The sequence below is a fragment of the Phaethon aethereus genome (assembly GCF_964289735.1).
Source record: "Phaethon aethereus genome assembly, chromosome: 20".
Taxonomy (NCBI): domain Eukaryota; kingdom Metazoa; phylum Chordata; class Aves; order Phaethontiformes; family Phaethontidae; genus Phaethon; species Phaethon aethereus.
This window is the reverse complement of record NC_138596.1, coordinates 8,316,486-8,342,486: the sequence shown is the minus strand read 5'-3', so window position 1 is coordinate 8,342,486 and position 26,001 is coordinate 8,316,486. Positions and strand designations below refer to the sequence as shown.

Below are 26,001 nucleotides of genomic sequence, written 5' to 3'. Positions count from 1 at the left end.
AAACGCCTGCATTTGTGAAGTACTTCATCAGTTAAATTTCTGCAAAGGAAAGATACACTGAGTAAGTTAAAAAAAAGTGTTTTTAAATTATGATACTTGAAGGAAGAAACTGTCATTGCTTTGCTGCAACTGCCCAGATTAAAATCGTTATTTCAAATATTTTGAAGTCTACAAAGTAAGGTGAATTCTTAATTATTGCTGTTAGTCTCACAGTTGTGGTACCTAAATCAACAGAATATAACTGTTTATATATTAGTGGCCTGATATTAATCTTGTGAGAAAAATCTTTTAAAATATTTCTGGAGGATCTAAGCTTTTATATCTGAACCAGAAGTGTACAAGTCTTGTTCTTATACAAGAAGTTTTTCTTTTACTTCTGCAGTTTCAAAAGCGTTGCATCCACAATGGTCATTATCTCCTGGAGAGAAATGTGAGAATTGTCAAAGACAAGACTACCTTGTTGTTTCACTTATTTTTATATTCATTTATTAATAAAAAACTGTTTAACATAGGTCTTTAAAGTGGCTGCTGTTTTAAACATATGTGGGGTCTGATTCTGCAAAATCCAAAGCAACTAGCATTAGTATTCAGTCTGGTAATGACATGATTTAAATAATCTAAACTGATACTGGAAGGTAACAAGGAACGGGTTTCAGAGATTTAGCAGTTGCATGTCGCACACTGTATTGCCAGGAGGAGAGTGTTCTGGCCTAGTCTGTCTGTGCTGTCTGTTAACGGGGACACAGGGAACAACGAATTACATTTACAACAGAAGAGGGAGCTTGCTTCTCTTTTGTGATTCTTTTCTGCACTACCTTATAGCTGCAGTGTTCATTAAAATGGTGCAAGCAATGCCTGCAGGAGACACTGGAGAACAAGTTTGTGTGTAACTGTCTTTCAGACAAGCTACGTAAGCAGGCTAAATGAGTAACTAAAAAGAGCAACGTTATAAGACTAACCAGTTTTACTGGCTTGATGAACAAGCTTCTAATTACTGGTTTCTTGATAGCAAGCCATTGCAAAGGAAATATTAGTGTAACACATTAAATAGCTTGAACTGTGTTTCTGGTGTTTTGACAGTTATCTTTTTTTCAGTATGACTACTTGTTGGAATTTAATACAAGTTAAATCTTCAGGCAAACTGTCACAAGGGTTTGTTTTGTTGGCCTTGTTTGTCTTTAAGGTTGTTACTTATAGAGCAAAAATAGTTGAATGTAATATGCTTTATTCCTGTAAACTTTACCACATTTTAGAATGAGGAATATCGTGAATTAGTGCAATGTTGCAAGAGACCAGAATATATTTTCAAAAAAATTACAGCATAAAGCATAAGGAAAAAAAAACCAACTTACAACTACTTGGTTTTGGTAGTTAGAAATATTCTTACAAACTCACTGTTCAACCCATATACACATAATTCTGTAAACTTCTGCGCTATGTAATTCCAGCTATTTGAGAATGATAAAATCCATGACCAGAAAGAGTATACTAAGTATCCACCCTTCATTATCACAGTGACTTCTACATACCATGCTAGATGGAAAGCGGGTTTTTATTTCAGACAGCAGTTCTTCCATTCTCTGGGACAGCATATCCAGCACAACGTCATCTGTAGTGGAAATGAACAGGATACTCTGTGGTTACTAGAACAACTGCCAATGGTTTCAGCTAGGAGCTAAACGAGAGCAGGGAGGGGACTGATCTACACAAACAGAAGGCAGGATAAGATGAAGTTCTAACATTGTAGCATCAGGAGGACATTTCTACTTATTCAAGAACAAGTGGGATGAACAATCAGTTCCAATTCATCCTCCTGTCTCAAATACATAGCAAGTCTTTCCTGAGAGCAACTAACATGGCCCTGAGCAGCTGCTGTTACAGTTTTCTTTACTGTCTTTTGGAGGTGGGAGAGAGGAAAAGACTTGGCAAACACCACCACCATCTCACCATACTGAACCATCTCGTTCATCAGCATACAGATATTTTCCACCACTTCTGGATCATCGAAGTGAAGGTGGTAAGCATCTTTGATCAAGTTTATTCCACTGCCTTTTGAATCCATTATAAATCTCAACGCTGATATTTCTGAAAGGGAGACAAACACAGCTGGGCTAATTGGTAGCTGCAGACTGCATTACCTGCTTTCCAGTCTCCTGCTCCAGCTAGCACATGTGTAATATTTTTCTAGGAAGTCATGTCCATTATTTTCAGCCTTCCTAAAAGCTATTCTGATGCATATTTGGGCAACAAGTAGAAGACCATATATGCAGCCAACACTGTCATGCATGGCAGAAGTGATATTTTCACGTTTACTGTTTTCGTATTATTTATGCTCTACCCATTTACACACTTGAAACAACATAAAAGAAGTAACAAAGCACTCAGGTTACTAATGGATCAGACTGTGCTGATCTAATACTTCTCATACACGCATGCTGGGTTCATGGGAAGAAAAAAATTCTTACCTCCAGATTCACTATTTCCTCTTCCAGTCCTGCAAGAAAAGATTAACTTGGGAGAGCAGCGCCAATCCACTATGAACTCTTGAACTTATACAGAAACATCCATGTCTGAAATGATTTGCAATTAATAAATAAAATTAATAAAGAATTGCTGAATGTTACCAGATAGCCTTAGAAGACTTGCTAATGCCAGGCAGGTGTTCTTCACCAGCACTGGTCTTTCTGGATTCATCCTCAGTGCATCCAGCAGAAGCGCTGTTGTAGGCTCATACTCATTTTCAGTTAAGCAACCTTTAAAAAAACACACACACAAAACCCCAAAACTTCAATATACTCAAAAGCCTTTAAAACACTTATGAGCATTTCAACTTCTCCCTCCTGTTTCTGAAATGACTTTTTAATTATACGATAAAAGTTACAAAGAAAGCATGTGAAAACCTCTACTGTGGTAAAGGCCCGATAAAGTCTTATCGTGAGTTGATCCAGGGGTCTAAAGAAATTTCTGATACATCTTCTATGTTAAGATTCCCTTTCATTCTTCAAGCCAAAAGGAATGGAGAGTCCTGAACGCTCAACCTAGTCTGCCAGTGGGTACTAGAAACGAGATTGCTTAGGGTCTTTTACTCAGCTCTTCCCAGTGGAACAATGGCATAAGCACAGGGCAGTAGGTAAACATCTGGCAATATTCTTGCATGAGGAAGAATTAAGAGAGTAGTACTCTAAGGATGCGTTCCCTAGTGCACATGATAATGAAAGAGATATGCATTTATTTTTTAATCTGAAATGTTGTTCCCAGTTTACAAAGGAAATGGCATAAAAAAGCCCAAACCTCCCAGCCCATGCTGCACAACACTAATGCTGTGTTCAAAGGTAACACAAATGGGATTCTTGGTCTTAGGAGGTAAGCCAGACAGAATGCTCTGCACGACATGGGTTGTCATTACAGTAACCACCAGCAGTATCTAGTTATGTAATTGCTACATCTCATCAAAAATAGCTTAATTTGGGAGTGTTATAGAGCAAGTTCAGGGAAGCCCAGTTAAGAGAGGATGCAAGTTTCTAACTCTGCTGCCATCTGCAGCCTGTATTTCAGGAATCAGCACTGAGACACATGTTTGGCATACTAGCCTTTTCCATGCAAAGGGACAAGAAGGCTGGGAAAACACACCTTGGAGTGACAATGCCCATAGAGCTGAGCAAGCTAACTCCGTAACTGTTCCATTCTGGAGGTGCTCTTGAATGACCGCAGAGATAACGGGGACAGCACTTCTCAGCAATGCTTGGTCTATGTTATTCTCTGAATCACCATAACAAAAAGTAAGCACATCAAATTATTTAATCAAGTAATAATATCATAAGCACATTGTATGTCAAATTCTATCAGTAAAACCTTAATAGGTGATGGCATTGGAGTAATGTCATGTTATTTTAGTACCGCCAACAGCAGAAGGAAGGAATGTAAAAATATACAAAACCAAATCAAATTTTACAGGACTAATAGTAACGTTTATTGCAGAAAGCTGAACTTCTCCAGCAACTCTTTCTTTGGCATTTAAATTATACATAGGGATCACAGCATGAAACCTCAAAAAATAACCACCTTTTTGACAGAATACAGTCTGCAGAATGGATATTTAGCTAGTCACATAAATCAAATGGGTGGCTTGTTGCTCAGAGGGAATAAAACACACCAAGTGCAGTTGTGCACATTCTGTGCTTTCAGCCTTCCTTGATGATTAGAACACCACACACCTATACAAGAACATGTCACAAACAAATCCCATAAACTCCCAGCGTGGTCTCATAAGAAGGGGTCAGCTCAAGCCATCACCCATGGCTCTCCAATTCTGTGGGATGATGCTGGTTTAGTTCTAAGGCAATGGGAAGAGTACACTGCCACCTTGCCAACCTTGCCAATTTCTTTCAGAAAAGCAAGTCTCTAGCAGATCTCCAACTCAAGATTTAGACCAGTGCTGCAATGAAATAAGATGCTTTTGATTCTGAATGCTATTCTGATACCTAATCTAATATACTGTTTGCACTGCACTCCCTCTGCTAATAGCAGAGCAAAACCATGACTGACAAACCAGTAGCTGTGTGGAGCCTTTCTGACAGTCATCTTCATAAGTCATCTCTTGGCCTAAACAGTAAAAATTTTACTTTGACACCTTATCGCAAAAAAGGGTTGCTGAAAAGTCTGCATTAGTTTGCAGTTAACTCTGGATCATTTAAAGTTGTTCTAGTAGTGCTGTGGAGACATCTCTCCAGAACAGGAGAAAGAAGAAAAATCCAGTCCCAGCAACAGGAATGTGTGAACTCGATGAGGCACAATACCTGCTGCCTTTCAGTCACATGAGTCTAAGCACAATGCTTGCTGTGTTCTACTTACCACTCACAGCCAAACTCCAAAGCACTCCACAGCAAGAGAGGCAGATCTTTTCATTATGAAGAAAAATTCTTAAAATTGACAGAAGGTCTGGAATTACTCCAACTTTCCTTAGATTATCTGCAGCAACTTCTGAAAAGCACAGAAAAAGAACTTCTGTAGAATCTGGTATTTTTGTCCCACTCACTGTCCTCGCAACAGACAACACTACTACCCATATTTAAACGGTGATAACAAACTAGTAACATGATACCATCAGCTGGACAAAAGAAAGCAAGAAAACAGACTGAATTCTTTAACAAGATGCACTTAAGCATAGCGTTTAGCACAAGTGACCCTTTCAAACTGATGTCTGGCCCTCCTTTTTCCCCTACAGACCTGAAATTCACAGAGCAGAAAAGGAACTGAGAGGATATAAATTACTATTTTTCAAATGTCTGTAATTCAGCCATTCAATCTACCTCAGCTTCAGAGTTAGGAAACAATGTAGAAAAATACTTTGGTCTTAGATGGTAAGTTTATTTGTACATGACACTTTGCACTTTTTTTTTTTTAAGATTATCCCCGTGCTGCTAAATCCTTCTGTAAGCATTATAAAAACAGCCTTCTGATGACTGTTGAACTGACACTGAAAACAAGTAAAAAATACTATAAATATTTAGCAATTACAATCTCAGGAGAAAAAGCAAAGTAGAGATATCAGGTAGAATGGTTTCAATTCACCATGGCACAGCCAAAAATAGAATCCAGGTTTTATGTTCTCATTTTCCCAAGCGCTACTATTTGCACAGTTTATACTTGTTTACAAAACAAGATCAAACGCAGGACCACTCTAATACATACAATTATGTATTATGTAAGCACCTAAAGCCTCAGCAGTCTAACTTATACTTTCAGGTACGTTACCTTACCAGTATCTAGTCAATCTTACCAATATTACCACTATTAAACTAATACCTACAGACATCCACATCTTTCCATGAAGTCATGAGTTCTGCATCACATCTTGGATTAGATTATAAAAGTAGAAACATAAGAATATTCCCCACAAATGAACAAGGTGACCCACCACTGGTTGAAGTCATCATCAGTAATGTGCAGACCAATGAAAGTAACTCTTCATTTTCAGAGTGTTTTCTCACTGTCACTAACAGAGAGCTGGCCACATTCTCATCCAGGGCTATCACCACATCCTGTTCTAGAGCTGTCAAAGCAAACATTTGACCAGAACAAAGATTTCAGTGATTTTGAATGAAGTCTGAGGCACCTGCTGTCATCATAAATAAAACATTCCATTAACAGCATTTCTTCACATAACATATCTAAAAGTTACTTTAAATTTTCTTTTTCTGAAACACAATTCTTACTATTTTCAAGCTCGTATCATTATCAGGTGTTATTAGGGTAAATTGCCAAGAGAGTGACAGCAGGGACCACACAAGAGACCAAAAAGTATTCTACACTTTCCTGATTTGAAATTCAAATACCAGAACGCTCAGAGTCTTATTTATACATTCTAGTAATACTGCACATAACGTGAAACTAAGATCAGTAATCTGTATCTAAAACTAACACTAACACAAAATTCATGTATGCCAGTCCTGAAGAAAGTCCGTAAGAATCCAGACTCTTGTTAAAGCTGGTTAAGCTCCTCTATTACTTTAAATTTATCCCACAAAATCATTACTGAACCCATTTCAAACCTTATCTGCTATATCTAACTTTACAAGAGAAAGGCTGGATTACCCAGCATAAGTTGGAAGTCTCATAACTGTACCTTGACTAAGAATTTCAAGCAATAAATGGCAACCATCTACTTGTAACTTGAGAGATTCTACATGAGTCTTCATGGCAAAAGCAATCAATTCAGTGAATGTTAGCAGGTAGGGCAAGGCTGTGGGGAAAAGATATTATTTGAGACAACATTCAGTTACATAGCTTAGCATGCTCAGTGGGTATCTATGCTCCAAAACACAAGAGTTCCAGTTTCAAATAAATTTGAGTCCCTATGGACAATGTGATATGGCAGAACAATCTTCTTGGATCAGAAAAAACAAAATGCAAGTATAGATGGAACAATACAGAGTGAATTTCGCAGTCTCTATGGGAAACGTCTCTTATTAAAGACAGCTGCAAGGCTATGCAAGCTAAGCGTAGCCAGCACGTTCCGCATTAAGTCACACTGGCATTGTTCACTGGTCATGTAGCAAGTTGTGGGGTAGAACATTGTGCCTGAGCCCAAAACCATGTTTTTCAGAACGTGTGGAGGAAAGTATTTCACCAGGTCTCCTAATTCTAGGAAGACTTTGAGCTTTTGGAATAGCTAATACAGCTATTCAGTGAATTCACAAATACATGATAAAATGTTGAGGAAACACTGGATGGTTTTTAGGAATCCATTCATGTTGTATTACCAAGTAAAGATTTCTTCAGGAACAGAGCTGAAGGTATACGTAACTCTAAGGAAAAAAACAAATTATTCTTTTCCCTTATTGATTACACATATGAACACCCCTGTGTTTTAACATCATAAGCCAATGCCAACATTAAAATGCTATCACTATCAAATGGCAGCACATTTTATAACCAAGTTAACACGGTTCTTTGAAAATATTAATCTTGACCTGAAAGATTAGTCTGAAAAATGTGCAGATGTGGTGAGAAAATATACTGTCTTCACTCACATAGCTTTACTAGACACATAGAGACTAGACACGTGTAGCTTCCTTTTGCTCTGCCAGTCTTACAGCCCTAGGCATTACCCCCAAGTTGCCCCAACACTGATACAAATTACCTCTTCAAATATCAGTTTGCCAATTTGCCTTCGTTGCCAATTAAAATATCACTAAGTTTTTTCCAGTGCCCATTTTTCTTATCCAGTAAAACACCTCTGCTGTTCAACAAAAGCATTTACAAAACAAGTACCAATACAGTAACGTCAACTAGTGACCTATTCCAGTACACTGCAAAAATGAGAAATAGGAGGAGAACAATTCCATTCTCATCTATTGTCAGGGCAATTTTTTCTCCTCTTCCTATTTTCACTTCCTATTATCTCAAAATATAAGGAAAGAGCAGAATAAATAAATTAATAAAATAGTGCCTTACCACTTTCATCTCTTATAAAGCTGGCAAGGAGCTGAATGGCTTTAGCCTGTGCTTCTTCTATATCCCAGAAAGCCTGCATGAATTCTACATAAAACAAGAAAATTCTTGTAACCATTTGATACAAACACTTATAAAAAGCACTCAAATTTCACTATTTTGTGCAAGATGTGAATTCATATAAATGAAAAGAATGTAATATGTGATTGTTGAAAAGAGAAAAACTTTTCTGCTAACACATCAAACATTTAAATATTACAAAGTGCTATGATTCACCATGCTACTATGAAGAAAATTAACTCTATCCCAGCCGAAACCAGCGCAGACCCCATGTAACTTGTGCAGTAGGTATGGCTGATAATTTTATGAGGTTATAGAAAAGGCTGTATAGTGATCCTTCCTCCAAACAGTATCCCATTTTATTTCAAGTAAAATGAATGTCCAATAATTCATTTTCAAGTAGGATATAGGCTGACTGGAAAACAACACATAGGTTTACTTCCTATGAAAATCACTATTACATTAATCTTACTTTCCTTTTTACCTAAAACATTTTCGATTCCTCCCTCAAGGAGCACATCTATTATTTTGGGAGGCAAAGACTTTTTCAGATTCACTAAAGAGACACCAGCAACGGTCAGGCATTCCCTAATAAATGGAACGTCAGTCAGATACCTAGAATTACAAGAGACAAAAGCAGTACCAGTAAGTTAGAACTGGTAAGTTACAAAAAAAATTCTACAGCCTCTGTTTCATTTTGATGTAAAGACGCTAATAAGACTTCTTTGAAGACTGGATTATTTTTGACAGAGCTTACACAATTTACTTCAAAATGGCTAATGAAAGAGTTCACATTGAGCTTAGGCTATAAGTTAATGGCTTGTAAAATTGTGTACAACATGATTTTATAAAGTAACTCTTCAAAAAGGACACCTACACGTATCAGAATACCCACTTCTGAATGAATGCCAAGTCTCTGACTTTTTTAATAATTCAATTAGTTGAGGCCATAAAATCAGCAACCTTGCCTCAATCTCTTTCAAACAGTAGCTAACATTCCTGTCTTTGTGAAGGCAGGTTGGGTATAGGACAAAAAATAAAGGGAATGCATCCAGAACTCACTTTGCTGTGGGTCTCATGCTGGGCTGAATCTGTAGCATCATAAATAAAATTGGAAATAAAGGCAAAGAGCCGTTATCTCCATTTTGCATTAGTGTCAGAACCCCCTCAAGACGGCTGGTATCCTGTCTAATATCCTGCAGTAATGACGTTATCTCTTCTGCCTGTAAAGAGTATAGTATCAGCAGAGCTTTCACACACTCGTTTACAGACATCCTGGTGGGTCCATGACATTTTAAATCTATAATGAAACATTATTACATACATTCAGAACAAAGCAGGTCGTCATGTCAAGTAGAATACAACCTAGAGACCAGATGTCAGATTTCTCAGTAAAAGAAAAAACAAATGTTTCTGGAGCCATCCAAGACTTGCTATCTGTTGAAATAAGAATCATATATTGCTGACATTGTACTATACAGATTTTGCTTGCACATGCATAAACTGCAGGCAATTGTTTTATGCCTAAAAATAATTTAGAGATATTCTGCAGAGATTAGACTTTTTTAACTGGTGATATGCCACAAAAGACTAAGAAACACTATATAACTAATGAACAATTTTCTAAGATGTTACTGCATATGTATAAAGCTAAAAAAGATTCCAACTGTATCTGTTGCAGAGTTCTGAGACTCACAAACATAGCTGCAATTTTTAACTGTGAACACAATTAATGCTGCAGGCAACCGCCTATGAATATCCTATTCATACTTTAGAAGACAAATAGTATAATGCGGAGAAGAGGGAGGGAAGATCATTCTTTCCTCTTCGGCTGATTTTTCTCTGAGGACTAAAAATATTCATCATAATCTTCAAAAACAAAGTAACAAAAATGTAAAACAAATATCTACTTTCTTCCACTCTTATTTTCCATTTCAGCTCATCTGTCATAAGTGTTTCTGTACTGAAGTCGCTAAGCATGAAGGATGCTTCACCAGTCACAAGTATGTTTGATGGCTTGAGATTTCTGCAACACAAATATTTTCTGTCAGCCCATGAAATCAGTCCAATCATATAAGAACTGTAGGCTCCCAGCATCTTTACACATCAGAAGGCTTGGGAGTTTTGGGGAGAGAGTACATGGGGTGGTGGTAAGGGCTTTGGGGTTTTTTGTTCGTGGTTGTCAGTTTTGTTAGGTTTTTTTAAATATACAAGTGAAAGTCAACTGAAATACAACTATTTTCTTCTTCTACTGTGAAATGCTTTAAACTTTGTGATTGTGACACAACTTTATCTGAACATGGTATGCAACGGTTGTCTTACTTTAAATATACAAAGTATACCTTGTCCATCACAGCCACCGAAACGTAAGCGTTAACAGAGATGGTTAATGTTCTAATATTAATATTATAATTTTAGTGCATTCAAAAAAACAGACATAACACCTCATTCAAATGGATAATTCTATACAAAACTCAAGAAATAGATGACTTCAGAAGTCACAGAAAACTAACCTATATATGAAGTCCAGAATTTTTACCTCCTGCTCCCCCTTTTGGAACAGTAAAATTCACTGCCTCTGGGCAGCTGTGCTGAACCAACAGTCACTGCAAAGAACAATGACTTATCAGGCTGAGACTTCTACTTACCTGTGGAGAATATTTTGTTTGTGTATATATAATAAAGCATCCACCATCTGTCCCAGGAACTTCACAATCACCTGTTGAGGAGAATAGACATGAAAGTGTAACATAAACAGAATAAATTCCAAATATATTTTGGAAGATAGCTTCCAAAACCACCCTTCAGCAAAACACTGTGCTGTGAAGATTTTAGGAAGGACTTTGAGAACGAAGGAATACTAAGGAAGAAATATAAAAGCAGTGAGACTCTGCCAGTTCAACCAGATGCCTCTTCTGTATATTTTACCATGTCTGTTATTTTTTCTGACTTCTGCCTTTTTTCCTTGATTACAGATGAAAGATCTCCTTGGCCTGAGTGCTGCATTACCAGACAAAGGAACAGAGATGATATCTGTAATAAAATGACACCAAAATTGTCCAATTGTCTGCAAATAATAACATACCCAGTAAGATAAAACCAAGCACTTGGCCAAACTGGTGGGCGCGATGTTCACCAATGCCAAGGCGTTCTGAAACGATTAATTGCTAAAAGAGGAGGCAATATTTACTTTCTTTTAATAAAAATACAGCATTTTTTTCTTTTTTTTTTTTTAAACATTATCAAGCATCTTATCTGAAGCCATATGGGACAATTCAAGTCAAGTATACATCCATAAAATCAAGACAAATTTTGCCTGAGCACTGAATAAAATTTGAAAATAAGTCAGGGCTTTCAGCTTCCTATAGTCTCCTATAAAAGGGTTTTCATGCAGGCATGAAAGTCAGTATTGCACACTGATTCACATCAGAATCAGTGAGTCAGTGTGCAATACTGCCATGTGGTGGGCTCCAATCCATATATCTTCACAGCTTTTCAGCATGTTTTTTTTCAGGAGTTTAAAAAGCAGGCCTGTTTCAAATGGAATAACCTTCTTTTTTAGTATATCACACCAATGACCCGAAATTTAAATCTGCAAAAATGCTTACATGCCTACAATGTTAACCACGTATTCCAGTTTAACCAATCCTATTTCATTCTCACCTCATTATCCCAAGTCACAAAAAATTCCTTGTAAGCACAGATGTTTGTATGATGAAGTTTTAGCAAATCCATTGCCTGCATAGAATAAAAAAAAAAATACAGAGCTTCCTCCAGCTACATAGCTCTTCCCATTAAGAAGACCTTAAACAATAATATCCTAAGGAGTTCCCGACTTGTTCATGTTGCATGTCTGATCAAATTCTTTCAGTGTGCAAGCTCTGTTATATACTTGCATGCGCAAGTGTCAAGTTGAGGAAAATATTTCACTAAGGCTGTACTCAATGTAATGCTGTAGCAGCCTTGTGAGTGAGATTCAAGGCTATAAACTGATCCTTAGGGAGATGATATGTAAACATCTCCCTTCTTCAGTTCGTAACATCCAAACCAGAAAACACATACTAGAATATGAAAGTCAAGAAGATTTTTCTAGCATAACCACTATTTCCAGTAACCCCTACATAAGCTTGAACCTCAGAAAATATGATGACACTAGTGAGATGCTTATCTCCTTGAAGTTGATTTCCGTGTAGAGCTCTAACAATTACCAACTACTTTAGCAAATTTACTGATGATGTAAAAGTTAAAAAGAATTCAACATGCTCTCCTATAGTTATGTTCGTGGCTGTGCAGACACCAGAAAAACTAAGAAGAGCCATGCTCTCAGCTGGTACAACTGCATTTATTTCAATAGATGTGTACATCAGCAGAAAAACTGGATGAAACTTTATCAGTAAAGCCAGTCTCGGTACATAAAGAGGTCACCTCTCGAGTAGGATGAAGCATCTGTACAGACATGTATTCTCACTCATTTAGAACTGCAGATGTCAAGCATACTGGACACTGTGAGACTAATTCATCATGTGCTACTTCACATAATTTGTTGAGAGAAATTTTGTTATTTTAATAGTTTTTCTGATGTTGCTTCTTACTCGAGGCATTGAAACATGTTCGCACAAAAAAAGTTCAACAAAAGAAGAAAACTGGTCAAATCATTCACATCAAAACCCACCCAACTCTGAGAAATGAACATATAATGAAATGTTAACTAGAAATTGAGTTATTAATAATAAACTGTAAACAGATCAAGATTCTCCTTCAGCTTAAAGGCCAAAAGGGTGAGCTTTGCTTTATGTCTTCAGCACAAAACAAATACACTCTGAAAAAAAGACTATCCCTCTGAGAGCAGCTGTCCATTTGAATCTACATATTCAAATATAAGAACAATTAATACAAAATCTTGGCCTGAGCTCAAGCAGAGGGCAAGGAGAACACTCCTCAGATAGTCCTACCTGATTTATATCTTGATTATTTACTTAGTCAACCCTTGTAGATAAAAGACTTTATTCTGTTAAGACTTTGGTCTTTGTAAGTGAAGTAGTAAAGAAAAACTGCACTGATACCTCCTTCAAGGCTTCATTTGCTTGCCCTTCTTCAATGCATTCAACCTGCACCAAACAGAAGACTAGGATGTAATACAGAGACAGACAAACTTTAAGTCAGAACAATCTTGCCAAGATGACATGAACTGCAAAGTATGTATAAATTAGCATAATTTTTCAGTGATAGCACCAATCTCTAATGTTTGGACCAGCCTTGCTGTTGGGAGATGGCCAGAAACAGAGCTTTAAATAGTCTGCAACAGGTAGCCAGTCCTTCTCCTGGACTATCAACACAGCAGTAAGCTGTGAAAGTAAGGTGAAAACACACTGCGTGGACCTAAATAGGCTGCTCCCCCTTCTTTTTTTAACCTCAAGATTCTAGTAAACTGATCTGAAACTTGTGATCTCCAAAACAGCAGCACAGTAAGGTGCAAGCCTACTCTTACCCTGTGGCCAAGCTGCCTAACATTGTTTGTCTCTGTTACTGTAAGAAGGGTCCATGGAGATAACAATCATGCCAATGGACTCTTGTTTTCCTAGCAACCACCTTCTCACCTGCTTTATCACATATTTCTTCTCCGCACCCTTTTCTGTTTTCAATTCAACTACCAGCATAGTGCCCAGTGCCCCAGGCTGCAGCTGCCCCAGCACCTGTGGGGCAGAGGAGAGATGCTAATGCACTTGCTCAGCTGCAAGCGGTAGAACAACCAAGGCAGAAAGGCCCTTCAAACCACATTCCCCCAGACACCCTCCACACACCTCTAGTTTCCCACTGCAGGACCACAGCCACCCCAGCTCTGGAGAAGCAGAGAGGCCTCCCCCCAGGGACATTTCCCCTCCCTTCCCCCCTGCTGAGCAAAGCACCCCCCCATCTCCCCAGGGCCATCCACACCCCAGCTCTTCCCTCCCTGGGGCCATACAGGCCTCTTCCTCAGAGCAACTTACACCCTCATCAAGGCCACACACCCCCTCCAGGGCCATGTACCCCCCAAGGCCACTTAACACTCCCACCCCCAGTCATGTACGACCCCAAGGGTACTACGCCCCCTCCGCTACACCACCATGCAGGGCCACAGCTGCCCCCTTCCTGCCAGGCAGGGCCTGCCTCTTCGGGCAGCACCTTGTATTTCTCCATAGCAGGACAGGGCCCAGCCTCCCGGCGGCGAGTATGGAGACACCCCCGGGCGCAGGGCGGCCCCTCAGCCGTTGGTAGTGCAGGGCAGGGAGAGGCAGAGACGCTTCCCCTTCTCCCCAGGCAACGCTTTCAAACCCAAAACACGCAGTTATAAACGCCCAGGCTGGGGCAGAATCACGGAGTAAACCCCGAACCCAACCCCACCCCCTCCGCGCGACCCCCCCAAGAACGTCTCCCAGCAGGCGGTGCGGTCCCTTTAAGTGCGCGGCGCGGAGGGGCGGGGCCGGCCCGCCCTCCCGGGGTCACCGCCCCGCGTGCGCCGGCGCTGCCGCCCGCGCGGCGCCTTTAAGGGCTGGCCTACGTGGCAGCAGCAGCCGAGCGGCGGCGCGGCCCGGCCCGGCGCTCCCTCCCGCCCTCTCTGCAGCCGTCTGTGAGAGTGAGGCCGGGCCCCAGGCGCGCAGCAGCCCCCCTCCCGCTGCCATGGGCCAGAACGACATCATGAGCACCGCTGAGGACTTCGCGGACCAGGTGGGTGCCCTCCTTCTCTGGTCGGGTGGCCTTTGTGCGCTGGGCCGTTCTTTCGGGCGCTGAGCTGGCTGTGAGGGGGGCGCCTCGGTGGGCCCCGCGCTGAGGTGCGGGGGAGGTTAGGCCGCTGCCCTGAGGGGCCCGGCTGGGATGGCGGCCGCCCGGTGCGGGGTCGCCGCCTTGGGGCCTGTCTCTCCGGTGGGGCTGTGGGCTTCCTCGGCCTCGTCGCCTCCCAGGGGAGGCTGGGGGCCCGGTGCCCTGCCGGAATGAGGGCGGCCGGCGCAGGCCCAGCGGCCGCGTCCCAGCGGGAGGGGCTGCCCCCTGCCCTCATGCGAGCTCTGCGGCAGCTCTTGAGCTGCTCCTACAGTGCAGCAGGCGAGTTCTCTTCAGGAACTGGGCTTCTGCCTGGAAGAGAATAAATGGAAAGAGAGCAGGAGGCCGAGCTGCTCTCGTCTTCTTGCAAGCCGTCCAGGCTGGCAAGTAGGGCATAAAGGGGCATAGGAAAAGGAGGCGAGGTGGTGGTGACAGGAAAGCAAAAATCTAAACTCCGACTGATTATCTGGAAACCTAAACTGGCTTGCCAGCACCCTAGTACTGTGCTTGAATTGGAGCAAAAGGAAGGCAAATGACATCTTGTAATCCTTTTTGCATTTATTTCAGTGGAGGCCCTTAACAGACTTCTGTTAAATAGAAGTTCGTGATCTCTTACTGTATGTGAGAGCAGGAATATTTTGAGTGTAAGTAGCTGATTTGCTGGTGATGGTGTTAGAAAAATCTTCACTGTCATGGTGATTCATCTAATTGAAAATAAGAGGCAGCATCTAATCATATTTAGCAAGTTCTCTGGAAAATCTGATTCTGCCTGCTTCTACAACTCTGCCTGTTGAAGCTGTGCGAGTTGTGTGGTGCACGATAACACGTCACAGCTCTGAGGGGGCTGTGCTTCCTCTGTGCCTTTAACTGAGTTTCACTGGGAAAACCTGTTCTGCACTTCCCTCCCCACCCCCAGATGGAAGACTCGTTTTAGAGACAGAGCTTCTTATGGTGTGTGGAGTATTCAGTTTAAGGGGTGTCTGGATCATCTTTGTCATTCTCTGTTTACCTTCGCCTCTCATTCCTTTTAGAGGAGAAAGTAAACTATCGCTACAGTGTTCAAATTACTTGCCAAAATTTACAACACTTGTCATGACCTTTTTATAACACCTCTTTATTTATTCCTGTGTGACTATTTCTAGATGTCTTAAGACCCCTTTTTTCATATTACCTAAAGCTCTTTTGTCCAGCTAAATTGCAGTTTGCTTCCCCCTGAAATGAGTTTTAAATGGCACAACTTTATTTGTGCTTGGCCACATTCCATTTAAAGATGAATCTTTCCTTTAGCTGCAGAATTTGGAGTGTTTGCATACACTTACCCATCAGATTGCAAAACATTTTTTTATGGCTTTCCAAGTAACTAACTCTGATAATTCTGCATCCAAATAGCTGCCTCTTAGCTCAGTCGGTTACTTTCAGTACTGTGTATGCTGCTAGAACTCAGTATCACACCAGTGTAGGAGTGGAGAGATTTACTAAACAATTACCTTTGGTGTATATTGCAAAGTTAGCATTTGGCCCTACAGAAACTGTTAGTTCACCTTGGATTAAAAAAAATGCTAGGACTGAAATTATGTTGAAACTCTCCTTGATGGAGGCAGAGGTAACAAAGCTGGACAATGGCTGTTCTGGGAGCTGAACTCATGGATAACCTTGCTTTCTCCAGTCCCTGTACTAGTGCTCAAGAGCTAATGAGTCGTAATGTCTGTAGCATAAAAGCCCTGTGGGAAAGTGTTACAGCTGCTTCCATGGCTTTTCAGTAAGTACTGAATGTCTCTTAAAGGCAAGGATAATCTGTTCCTTAAATTCAAACATGAAAGCTTAAATGTTCTCAAATGCTGTAGTTTCCCTTTGAATTAGCAAATTACGCCTTACATGCCAAGGTACTCAGTAGTAACAAGTGGCTCAGTAGTAACAAGTAACAAATTCCACTTGAGAGGTAAACTAGTGCACTGAAGACATGGTCCTACAAGGCAGCTAAGCTTGTCTGACAGCTAGGTATCAGTGAAAGGGGTTGTCCTACTTCTCCCAAGGCTATGTTCACCTTTTCTCTCTCACTAGCACTTTTCTGTCAATGGATTGGAGAGCTGAACTGGCAGAAAAAAAAAAGGAGTTTATTTTTTCTGTTGGTTCAATTATCTCATTGTTTAGGTCAAGCGAGCACCAGTGCTGGTGGTAAGGTCACTTGTGATGAGAACAAGCCCTTAGTTTAGCTCAGCTATAGCATGAGTTTGTAGCCTGCAGGTGTGCAGTACGGCTGGCGAGCTGTTCTGCTCTGAGCTGCTGGCAGTTTCCAAGGACTGCAGCGGAGACCACTATTCAGTGGGTGTTGGGGGGTGGTGCTCTTGATTTCAGGGAAGGCAACTTATTAGCTATTGAGGAGGGTGGAAAAGCTATTAAGGGTTCTTAAAATCTAGGTGATACACAGTGCAAGGAAATCAAGATCTTGGTTCAGATGCCCAGCTATAGGCTTTATGGGTTGGTTTGATTTTAAGCCCCATAACACTAGCCCAATGTTATTAAGTAATTTACATACTCAGAAGTTAAGCCCTTTTGTAGTGATTCTTGTTAAAACATTACATGCTAAGCCCTTTGTTGCAGTTACCGTATACTGCTAACGTTGTACTATATTTGGGGCTTGTATTGATTGTTTAGGGTTATAGAACTGGTTGTCTGTCCTCTGTAATCCCCATAAGAGGGAGAAGATCTCGGGCAACTCTTCTGGTGTCTGCAATAATCTTTAGGAATGTGGGTGCCTGGTATTTCTGCTATTCTGAAAAAAAATTATGGACAAAAATGCAAGGAGACTATTGAGTCATTGTACTGCAGTGAAAGGACTTTAAGGGAGAACAGACTCTGGGGTTTTTGATTGATTTTTCAACATAAATGCTGATGCTCGTTGTTCAGCTAATTCTGACATCTCTGTATCCTATGTTGCAGAAAACAGAAGGGAGAAGAAAACATTTCATTGTTAGCTTGAACTTCTTGTGTTTTATATTAAAAAACTGAATTTGAAAACTCTTGGTAATGTAGTCATGTCAGTACACCGATCCTTTATCGTTGTAAGCCAAATAGCCTATTCTGATTAAGCTGAGAAAGAGTCGTCCCATGAAGAGAGATGGCAAACTGCAACACATGGCTAATAAATCCTACTTTAAGGATTTGATTCATAAATAGGCTTTTGGAAAAGGGAATTGGTATAAAGCACACTTTAGGAGTGAAAAGCATTGTAATGAGGAATTTTCCTGCAATTAAAAACCTAGTTAAGACCTCTGGCAATGTTCTAGTGGGTCGGAGCTCTCCTCTTGCCTTTTGAAATAAGTGGGAAAGCCTCTGTTCCCAGCTTTTACAATAATTTGTAGACGTTGATTAGTGCAGTGTGGTGGGTGTTACTGTCCTTGTGATTATTAGGTGTGATCTCCTTCAGTGGGTATGTACAGGTTGGTGAAAGGAAGTGGTTTTTTTCTCTCTGCCAGAGGATTGAGCAACCTATTCCAGAAGAGATCACTGGTGTCCCAGGCTGCTGGGGACCTCCCAGAGGTCTCTGTCCTCCCAGAACAAAGTAATCCCTTAAATGAATACAAGCTAGATATTTGGAATATGCCTTTGTCAGAAGCTGTAGGCTAATAATGCTGTGCAGCCCACAAGAGGGCTTTCTGCCTAGAATAGCAGACTGCTGTTCATCACCTTGATCATAACATCCCTCATCCAAGAACACACACATGTACACACACACAGAAAAGGCTTCTCTGTTTGGACAGAATATACCTAGGTGACAGCAAAAAATTCCAAAATCCTGGCTGGGTATTGATCTTAAAATACCTGTAATTATGCTATAGTATGTACCCTTCTAACAAAATGGACTGCATTTGTAACTTGAAACTGTTGGAGATGGGATATAGTTTAGAAAGTATGGTAAGAGTCAGAAAGAGTCACTGTACCTCTCTTTGGGTGGGCCTGTTTATGGGTTTGAATATTTAAAGCCTCATTTTGAAAAACTGATTTTGAGCAGAGATTTGATTTAGGGATCCCTGGATTCTCTTGTGCATCTTTGCTTAAACTAAGAGGAGCATTTAAATTTATCTTTGCCTTTCTAATCCTGTTATAGAGGGGCAAGTGGCAATAGAAGGCCCCTCTGGTGTATGTTAGTGACTTGGCTGCGACCACAGAACCAGCTGTTCTTCTTTAAAATAGTTTTACTTTAGCATTTTGTTGTCTTTTCTCAAGATGCTTTGCCTCTTGAAAGGAGGCAGTATGTGCTAAGAACAGTTGATGCAAAGCCCATAGCAGAATAAACCATCCAGTTACTTAATGTAATGAGTTTAAAACTGCCACCTCCATCAGTCTCAGCAGTTTTGCTTTGGCTTATGTGTATTGTGCTTAGTGGAGTGTGCATTCCAAGTCCCATGTCTTAGTTGGATATGTTTATTAACTGCAGCTACCAAGTTTCCTGTATGTGCTGCTTTTATCTGTGTGAATCATAAAGGAAGTAGGAAGTGGTCTGAGTGCAGCATTTGAACCACGCTTTGCTAGTGATGTGTAGGAGCAAAACCAGGGTCTGGTACTATTAGTTCAGTCCCACTTCCAGAAATCTCTTGTTTCTTATAAGTTATTCTGTCCTTAGTTAAGTGATTTAGGTGATTTATAACCAAATCCTCTAATTGTAACATCACTTGATGTCTGTTTAGGTTCCCTTGTAGTTATCATGTAATTGTTTTCTTCCTTTCTTTCTGGGTCTCCATGGCTAGTTGTTCTTCGGCTTGGATTTTTTTGTTCATACAGTCTGTTTCTGAAGGTTACTTACTTTAAGTTTGCTGTGTACATGAGTTTCAACTTGTGTGTAGCTAAGTAAATGCAGCTACATGAGTTATGGATGTTCAGAGATGATGTGTGTCATGATAAGGTTGCTTAGCACTGCAGCTGCCTTACGCTTCAGTCTTTCTGACTTGCCTTCAGCTGATTGGATGTGCACACTCATGTTTAATAGATAGTGTTAAATTCCCACTATATGCCATGAGAACAGGTAAATGTTAAATGCCACCTTGGCTCCTTCACCTGGACTGTTGGCAGTTCTTTGGTTTCAGGAAAGGGGAAGATGAGATTGGCTCACATGACCCACTTCAAAAGAACAAAGATGAGGCCTGGAGGCAGGTATCATCTCTAATGTTTGCTTCTTTTTTCAGCCTTTCCACAGCAGTGTTTTTTTTACCTTTTCTTACAGATAGATGCCCAGCACTTGCCCTCTTTCATTTCCTTCTAGACCAAAGTTGCCTGTTCTGTGTCTTGACAAGGCAGACTTACTTCACAAACCACGTCTGGTTTTGTACTATTTCCAAACCAACTTTTATCCTTAGTATTCCTGAGCAAGCTTGCCCGAACAGTGAAATCCAGGAGAGAAGCAACCTGTAAACGAAGATGTGCATCTCATTCAGTGACAAAGATCACAAATTCTCTTGTGACTCATTCATCCAACTGTTAACATGGGTTAAAAAAGCCTGAAGTGGCAGCCCTGAGTCAGAGTACAGCTGCACTTCAAAATGCACTTGATTAACTTGAATCTTGACCCTTAGACTCTGGATGCATGTAGTACAACTAGTGTAGTTTGTTCTGATATTAACTGTTGAATTAACTATTAAGCATGTTTGCTAGGTTATTTTTTTTTCTTGTTATAATCTTCAGTACACAAGTAAGCAAAGCTTGTCATTTGCATAGGATTTGGAACAGCCTTTAGTATTTACTAATTACTATGGCAAGAATAAACTTTTAGAAATGTCTTTAGTCTCCCTTCCCCATACTCCCATGAAAGCATGCAATGCTGCCAGAACTTAAAAAAAAAAAAAAAAATTCTGCCCAGAGAAACTATCAGCTGTATTGTCTAATCTGAAGTCCATGTAAGTACTGAATTATGAAAGAAAAGGTTTGTGTGCCTTTTCTGTTAATTTTTTTACTAATATAGTTTAATGCCGTCTGGAAAACACCTATACACAAGTGGGTTCCCCCACCCTTTTTCATGCTTCAGTTATTTTAGTATTGCATAAAGTGTATGAATCAATGTGCCTTACAACATGTTGAACTTTGTGTTGGACAATGGAGTTTTATTAAATAGCTCCTCCTCCTAGTTCTAACTCGGGGATCTCTGTGGAGGCTGGCAGTTCTACATGAAGGCTTGTGGCATGGGCATTTACTTTCACAAGTGTCAACCTGCCCAAACTGCTCCTGTCACCTGAAGGTAGAAACCTGTTGGATAATCTTGTGTAGTTAGTTTTAGATTAAATTTACATTTGTTTCTTATTAGATTGCGCTTACTCAAACAGTAGTATACACTGACTCCAAACGTGTCCTAGTGATCTGGCTGAGCTGAACTTGTGCATGAAATAGGGCAGTCAGGTGCTATCTTGTGTTCACAGTGACAATGCAAATCCTAGTGGAAGTCTCCATTAAGTAATAACCAGCGCTGTTTAGGAAACTGGGTGACAGTTAAGCACTTGTCATAATTCAGAGGCAGTAAGTTTTACTGTGCACCTCACAGTCCTGCAGAGTATGCTAGTTTAGACCCTGTTTGGCAATTCTGTATTTGGTCCTTTATAATTCTGTAGTCGTAGAGCAAACTAACCAGTGAGCATGCAGGACGAAGGGGTATGTGGGACCAGATACGTCTTGCATTCCCAAGAACTAAGGCTCAGCATCTATTGCATGATGATATAATTTCCTTTTAACTACTACACTGAATTGCACATATAAATGTGTATTTTCTTTCTGCAGAGGATGCTATTTTTAATGGAAGTAGAAACCATGTATGCTTGGGTAGAGGTTGCAATTTCATGCAATGGCTATAGCTGTTCCTGCTACACGAGTACATATGCTTTGTACTGTTGCTTTTCTGAGCTGTTAGAGGGAACTAGCTTGGCAGAAAGCTTACTAATGTTTTTAATTTGCACAGAATTAGTCTTCTGTCAGCCTAACTCCCTGGATCAGTTTATTACAGGGTGTTGAGTGCCTGAGCATGTGGGTGGGAGTAGGATTGCCCTTTCGGCTCCTGGCTATCTGATAGTTGAGCTGTAACATGAAACCCTGAGATAGACAAACTAAAACCAAGGTCAGCCTTCATCTAGCGAGAGCTCCATCAAAACACAGTTGTTCCTACATAGAAAGGTGCTGCTGGATTCTGCTTTTCTCAAAGTCCTTGTCCAAAACGCTTTTTGAGTGGAGCACGACAACAGGTTCTCCTCCACTGCTCCCAAGAGTTCTCAGATGGGAGTGGAGAAGAATTTCATTAAATCCAAGTCCCAAGTATGTGTTGCTCTCCAGATGTTGATGACCCTGTGTGCATGAGAACTGCTGACCTCAGAGTCTACAGAGTGCATGGATCTGTTATGCCTTGAATATCACCTTGTCTTCCTTCCCTGCTAACTCTGCTGTCTGCCCATGCAGTTCCTGAGGGTGACGAAGCAGTACCTTCCCCACGTGGCCCGCCTGTGCCTGATCAGCACCTTCCTGGAGGATGGTATCCGCATGTGGTTCCAGTGGAGTGAACAGAGGGATTACATTGACGGCACGTGGAACTGTGGCTATTTCCTGGCCTCCATCTTTGTGTTCATAAATCTCTTCGGACAGCTGAGTAAGTGGCTTTAAGGCTGTTAAAGGTGGATGCCAGAGCACTCCAGTGTGTCTGCCACCCTGGCTCCTGTAAGCACTGTGAATCATGTAAGCATGGGATGCCTCACTGATTTCTTAATAGCCATTGGCAGCTTAGAACTGATAGTACTGCATGGGCTGAATGAAAAGAACCTTAACTGACCTGTTTTGGCCTTTCCTGGAAGTAGTCTTAGAGAATTTCTTGTGACACTACCTCCAAGTCAGAGATGCCAAGAATCCATTAGGACAATCTGTTTTCAGTTCTGTACATGCATCTATAAACACATACCACACCCCCTGAATTCACTAAATGAAATACTTGTATTTTCTTAAACAGGGCAGTGTTAAGACTTTCTCAGCCTGTTATTTTTATAGGTATTAATCTCAATGGCAAAGTCTTATCCTGCAGTTGGTACACTTAAGCCTGAGAGGTGCTTGTGTCAGACTTTCAAAGCCCAGGAATCAAAATAATCCCAGAAGCAGAGCTTCTCTGTGTGCTAGGTGGACTTAGGGCGTCAGAAATGGAGAGAAGTAAAATTCTTTTCTGTTTACATTATGTCCCTGATCTACTGTTCTTGATTGCTCCACCAGTTTATTTTTGATGAGTTGAGTTTCTTTTTAACTTCTTTTAATGCTTTAACACTGATAGCTGCTATACAGTGCTGTGTGTTGGGGACTGTATTCAGCATGTGCTTACCCTTTGTAAAGTAAAAGATACTTCTGGAATTGTAAAACATTTTAAAATGCACTAAAACTTCTTGGTTCTCAAACTGATTTGTGCCAGTGTGCCATTAAAATTTCCTGCCTGATGTTCTTTGTGGCACAGTTGAAAGAAATCGGTCTGCTCAGTTCAAAACAAGTTAGCATTCCTGCAGCATCTTTTCCTGTGCAAGCCAAAACTGTAACTGTGTTCAATTTCCCCAACTCAGGCGGCTGTATCCTGGTGCTGAGTAGGAACTTTGTGCAATATGCCTGCTTTGGACTATTTGGAATTATAGCATTACAGGTAGGAGGCTTCAGTCTTCAGCCCTTCTAAACCACGTCTTTCAAATCTTCTCTCTTAGCCCCCACTATTGCCAACATACTTAAATACAACTCACAACCCTGAAATTTTTCTCCACCCTGGCCTAGTGCCAGTCCTCAATGGCATTGAACTATTTTGCTACTTTGGTTCTGCTGATGTGCCCATTAGATCCTTGGCTGTAGTTGCAATTAGTCAGCTGGAGATGTTGATTCAATACTTGACCAATTTAGCAGAAGTAACTTGCAGTTTACCTGTATGTCAATAACATGCCAAATGTGGAACTTGCAGTTACTTTGGCCTTCAGCAGCACACAGCTGCTATAAAGGACTGTCCCCATCACAAAGGATCCTAGCTAGTAGCATCCTTCCTGTTCAAAACCAATGAGGAGTTGTGGGGGCTAAAGCACAAGTCAAATTCTGTTTTACGCTGACCACATTGATGTAATCTACCTTGTTTCCTTCAGTATAACACACTTCTAATTGACTTCTGCTATGGATAGGACAGGCTTAAGATTATAACGTAAATTCAGAACAGAATCACAGAACTTCAGTGTAATTTATATGGTGTTCTAAGCTGTTTTCTTCTTTGCCTAGACAATTGCATACAGCATTCTATGGGACCTGAAGTTCTTGATGAGGTATGTCTACTTCTTAAGGCTTTTATCAAAACAATGAAAACTGTTGTCTGTCACTGCCACTCTCTGATAGTGGAAGTAATCTTTGTACATGGTATTTACTAGGAAGATTTTATAAATGATGCATTTGCATTAAACAAGAAATGACAGCACTTAAAAAAAAAAAATCAGTAGTCTGTTTTAAACCATAGACAGCTGGCTCAGTGCTGTAGAAGGGAAAGACTAATGCTAACCCACTAGGATCTAAGTGCTTCTGCTACTAACCTCCTTGCCGAGAGCTCGCAAACAACTGTCTAGACTGGATCAGTGAGCTGCTATTATTTCCTAAATGGCTAAAATAGCAACCATGCTTATGCATGACTGAAGCCATTTTCTGAGAAAACAAAGCATGTAGGTATTAGAGTGGTTTCTGGGATTTTAAATCTGTAACACCTTCCTGAAGTAGAAGGCAGGGTTCTTAAACATGAGCTTTCTTGTAAAATCCTGAGTGATGTCTGGCTTTTGCCTTTTCACTCCTCTGTGGGGAGGGCAGGGAGCAGCACTACATTCTGGGCTTACTACAACCCTGTAAATGTGTAACTTCTTTTAGCGGTACCACTGTTGTGTTTTCTCAAAGCAACCTCTGCACTACTTTGGCATATATGGCTAAACCTGAGGTACAGAATAACTTCAACACAACTAAATGCATGCTGTAATAGATGCTAAGCAACTCTGCCTGAACTGTGGGTGCTGGACTTCTCTGGCAGGCTGTACCTGTCTATGCAGGCTTGTGTAAATTGTGTACCATGCTGCCATTTCAGCTGTGGAGTCTAATGCAGACACGCATCACAAGGTGCAGAGTGCATCATTCCTCCCTAGCATGCAGATTCTTACTGAGTTGAAATTGTCAGGCGAGACTTCAAATCTGTAGATCAGTGCAAGCTGTAATAAACTACTTTTTTTTCCCCTCCATTTCTATCTTTCTGTAGGAACCTTGCCCTTGGGGGAGGCTTACTGCTGCTTTTGGCTGAGTCACGCTCAGAGGGGAAGAGCATGTTTGCTGGTGTCCCTACCATGCGGGAAAGCTCTCCTAAACAGTACATGCAGCTGGGGGGCCGTGTGCTGCTGGTCCTCATGTTCATGACACTGCTACATTTTGATATGAACTTCTTTTCTGTAAGTATCTGAGTATAAAAGTATGAGTTAAGAAACTAGAATTTAGTACCAGCTCCCAGATTGGCTGCAGGATGTACTCAATGCTTTTAACTTAAATCTATTTTTTAGTAGAATTAATATTTAGAAAAGTTATTAAATCATCTGTGCCATGACAACCCATTTGCTGAACTTATCCATGCTCTGTCCTGATGTTTGTATATCTGTTTAAGAATCGTATGTAAGCTTGTGGGTTTTTTCCTTGCAGATTCTGCAGAACATTGTGGGCACAGCCCTGATTATCTTGGTGGCAATTGGCTTCAAGACTAAGCTGGCTGCCTTGACTTTAGTCATCTGGCTGTTTGGCATCAACATCTACTTCAATGCCTTCTGGACCGTCCCAGCCTACAAGCCCATGCATGACTTCCTCAAATACGACTTCTTCCAGACCATGTCTGTAATTGGAGGGCTCCTCCTTGTGGTTGCACTGGGCCCTGGTGGAGTCTCCATGGATGAGAAGAAAAAAGAGTGGTAACAGGAATAGCAACACTTCTTGGGACATAACCTATTAAGTTCAGAACTGATTCTCTATGGATTCAACAAAAACTGCCAGCATTTTACATGTACATGCCCCCTTCCTATTAAAGGCACAGATGTTCTGAATTTGATTTACAGTGGCACCAGTAATACAATAGATAAAATCCTATTTCTTCAAGGAATGTTGCCTAGGCTTATTCTAACTTCCTAGATTTGGAACTAACCCAAGGAA

At 40.7% G+C, this 26,001-nt stretch overlaps 2 protein-coding genes across 2 annotated transcripts; one reads left to right on the top strand and one right to left on the bottom strand.

The window, feature by feature from the left end:
* Positions 1 to 370: 370 nt before the first annotated feature.
* On the bottom strand, positions 371 to 14,190 carry STKLD1 (serine/threonine kinase like domain containing 1; the record flags this gene model as incomplete). The annotated part of the gene is made up of 19 exons (XM_082009142.1): positions 371 to 418; positions 1,530 to 1,609; positions 1,948 to 2,085; positions 2,625 to 2,753; positions 3,631 to 3,759; positions 4,852 to 4,980; positions 5,918 to 6,052; positions 6,626 to 6,742; positions 7,957 to 8,040; positions 8,498 to 8,628; positions 9,076 to 9,236; positions 9,338 to 9,450; positions 9,924 to 10,039; positions 10,662 to 10,732; positions 10,942 to 11,046; positions 11,677 to 11,751; positions 13,077 to 13,121; positions 13,611 to 13,706; positions 14,176 to 14,190. 19 exons carry the CDS (start codon positions 14,188 to 14,190, stop codon positions 371 to 373), a joined length of 1,917 nt encoding a protein of 638 aa, XP_081865268.1.
* A 480-nt stretch (positions 14,191 to 14,670) lies between these two features.
* Positions 14,671 to 25,767, top strand: SURF4 (surfeit 4; the record flags this gene model as incomplete). The annotated part of the gene is made up of 6 exons (XM_082008874.1): positions 14,671 to 14,718; positions 22,240 to 22,426; positions 23,373 to 23,449; positions 24,061 to 24,104; positions 25,070 to 25,256; positions 25,501 to 25,767. 6 exons carry the CDS (start codon positions 14,671 to 14,673, stop codon positions 25,765 to 25,767), a joined length of 810 nt encoding a protein of 269 aa, XP_081865000.1.
* Between the last annotated feature and the right edge of the window lie 234 nt (positions 25,768 to 26,001).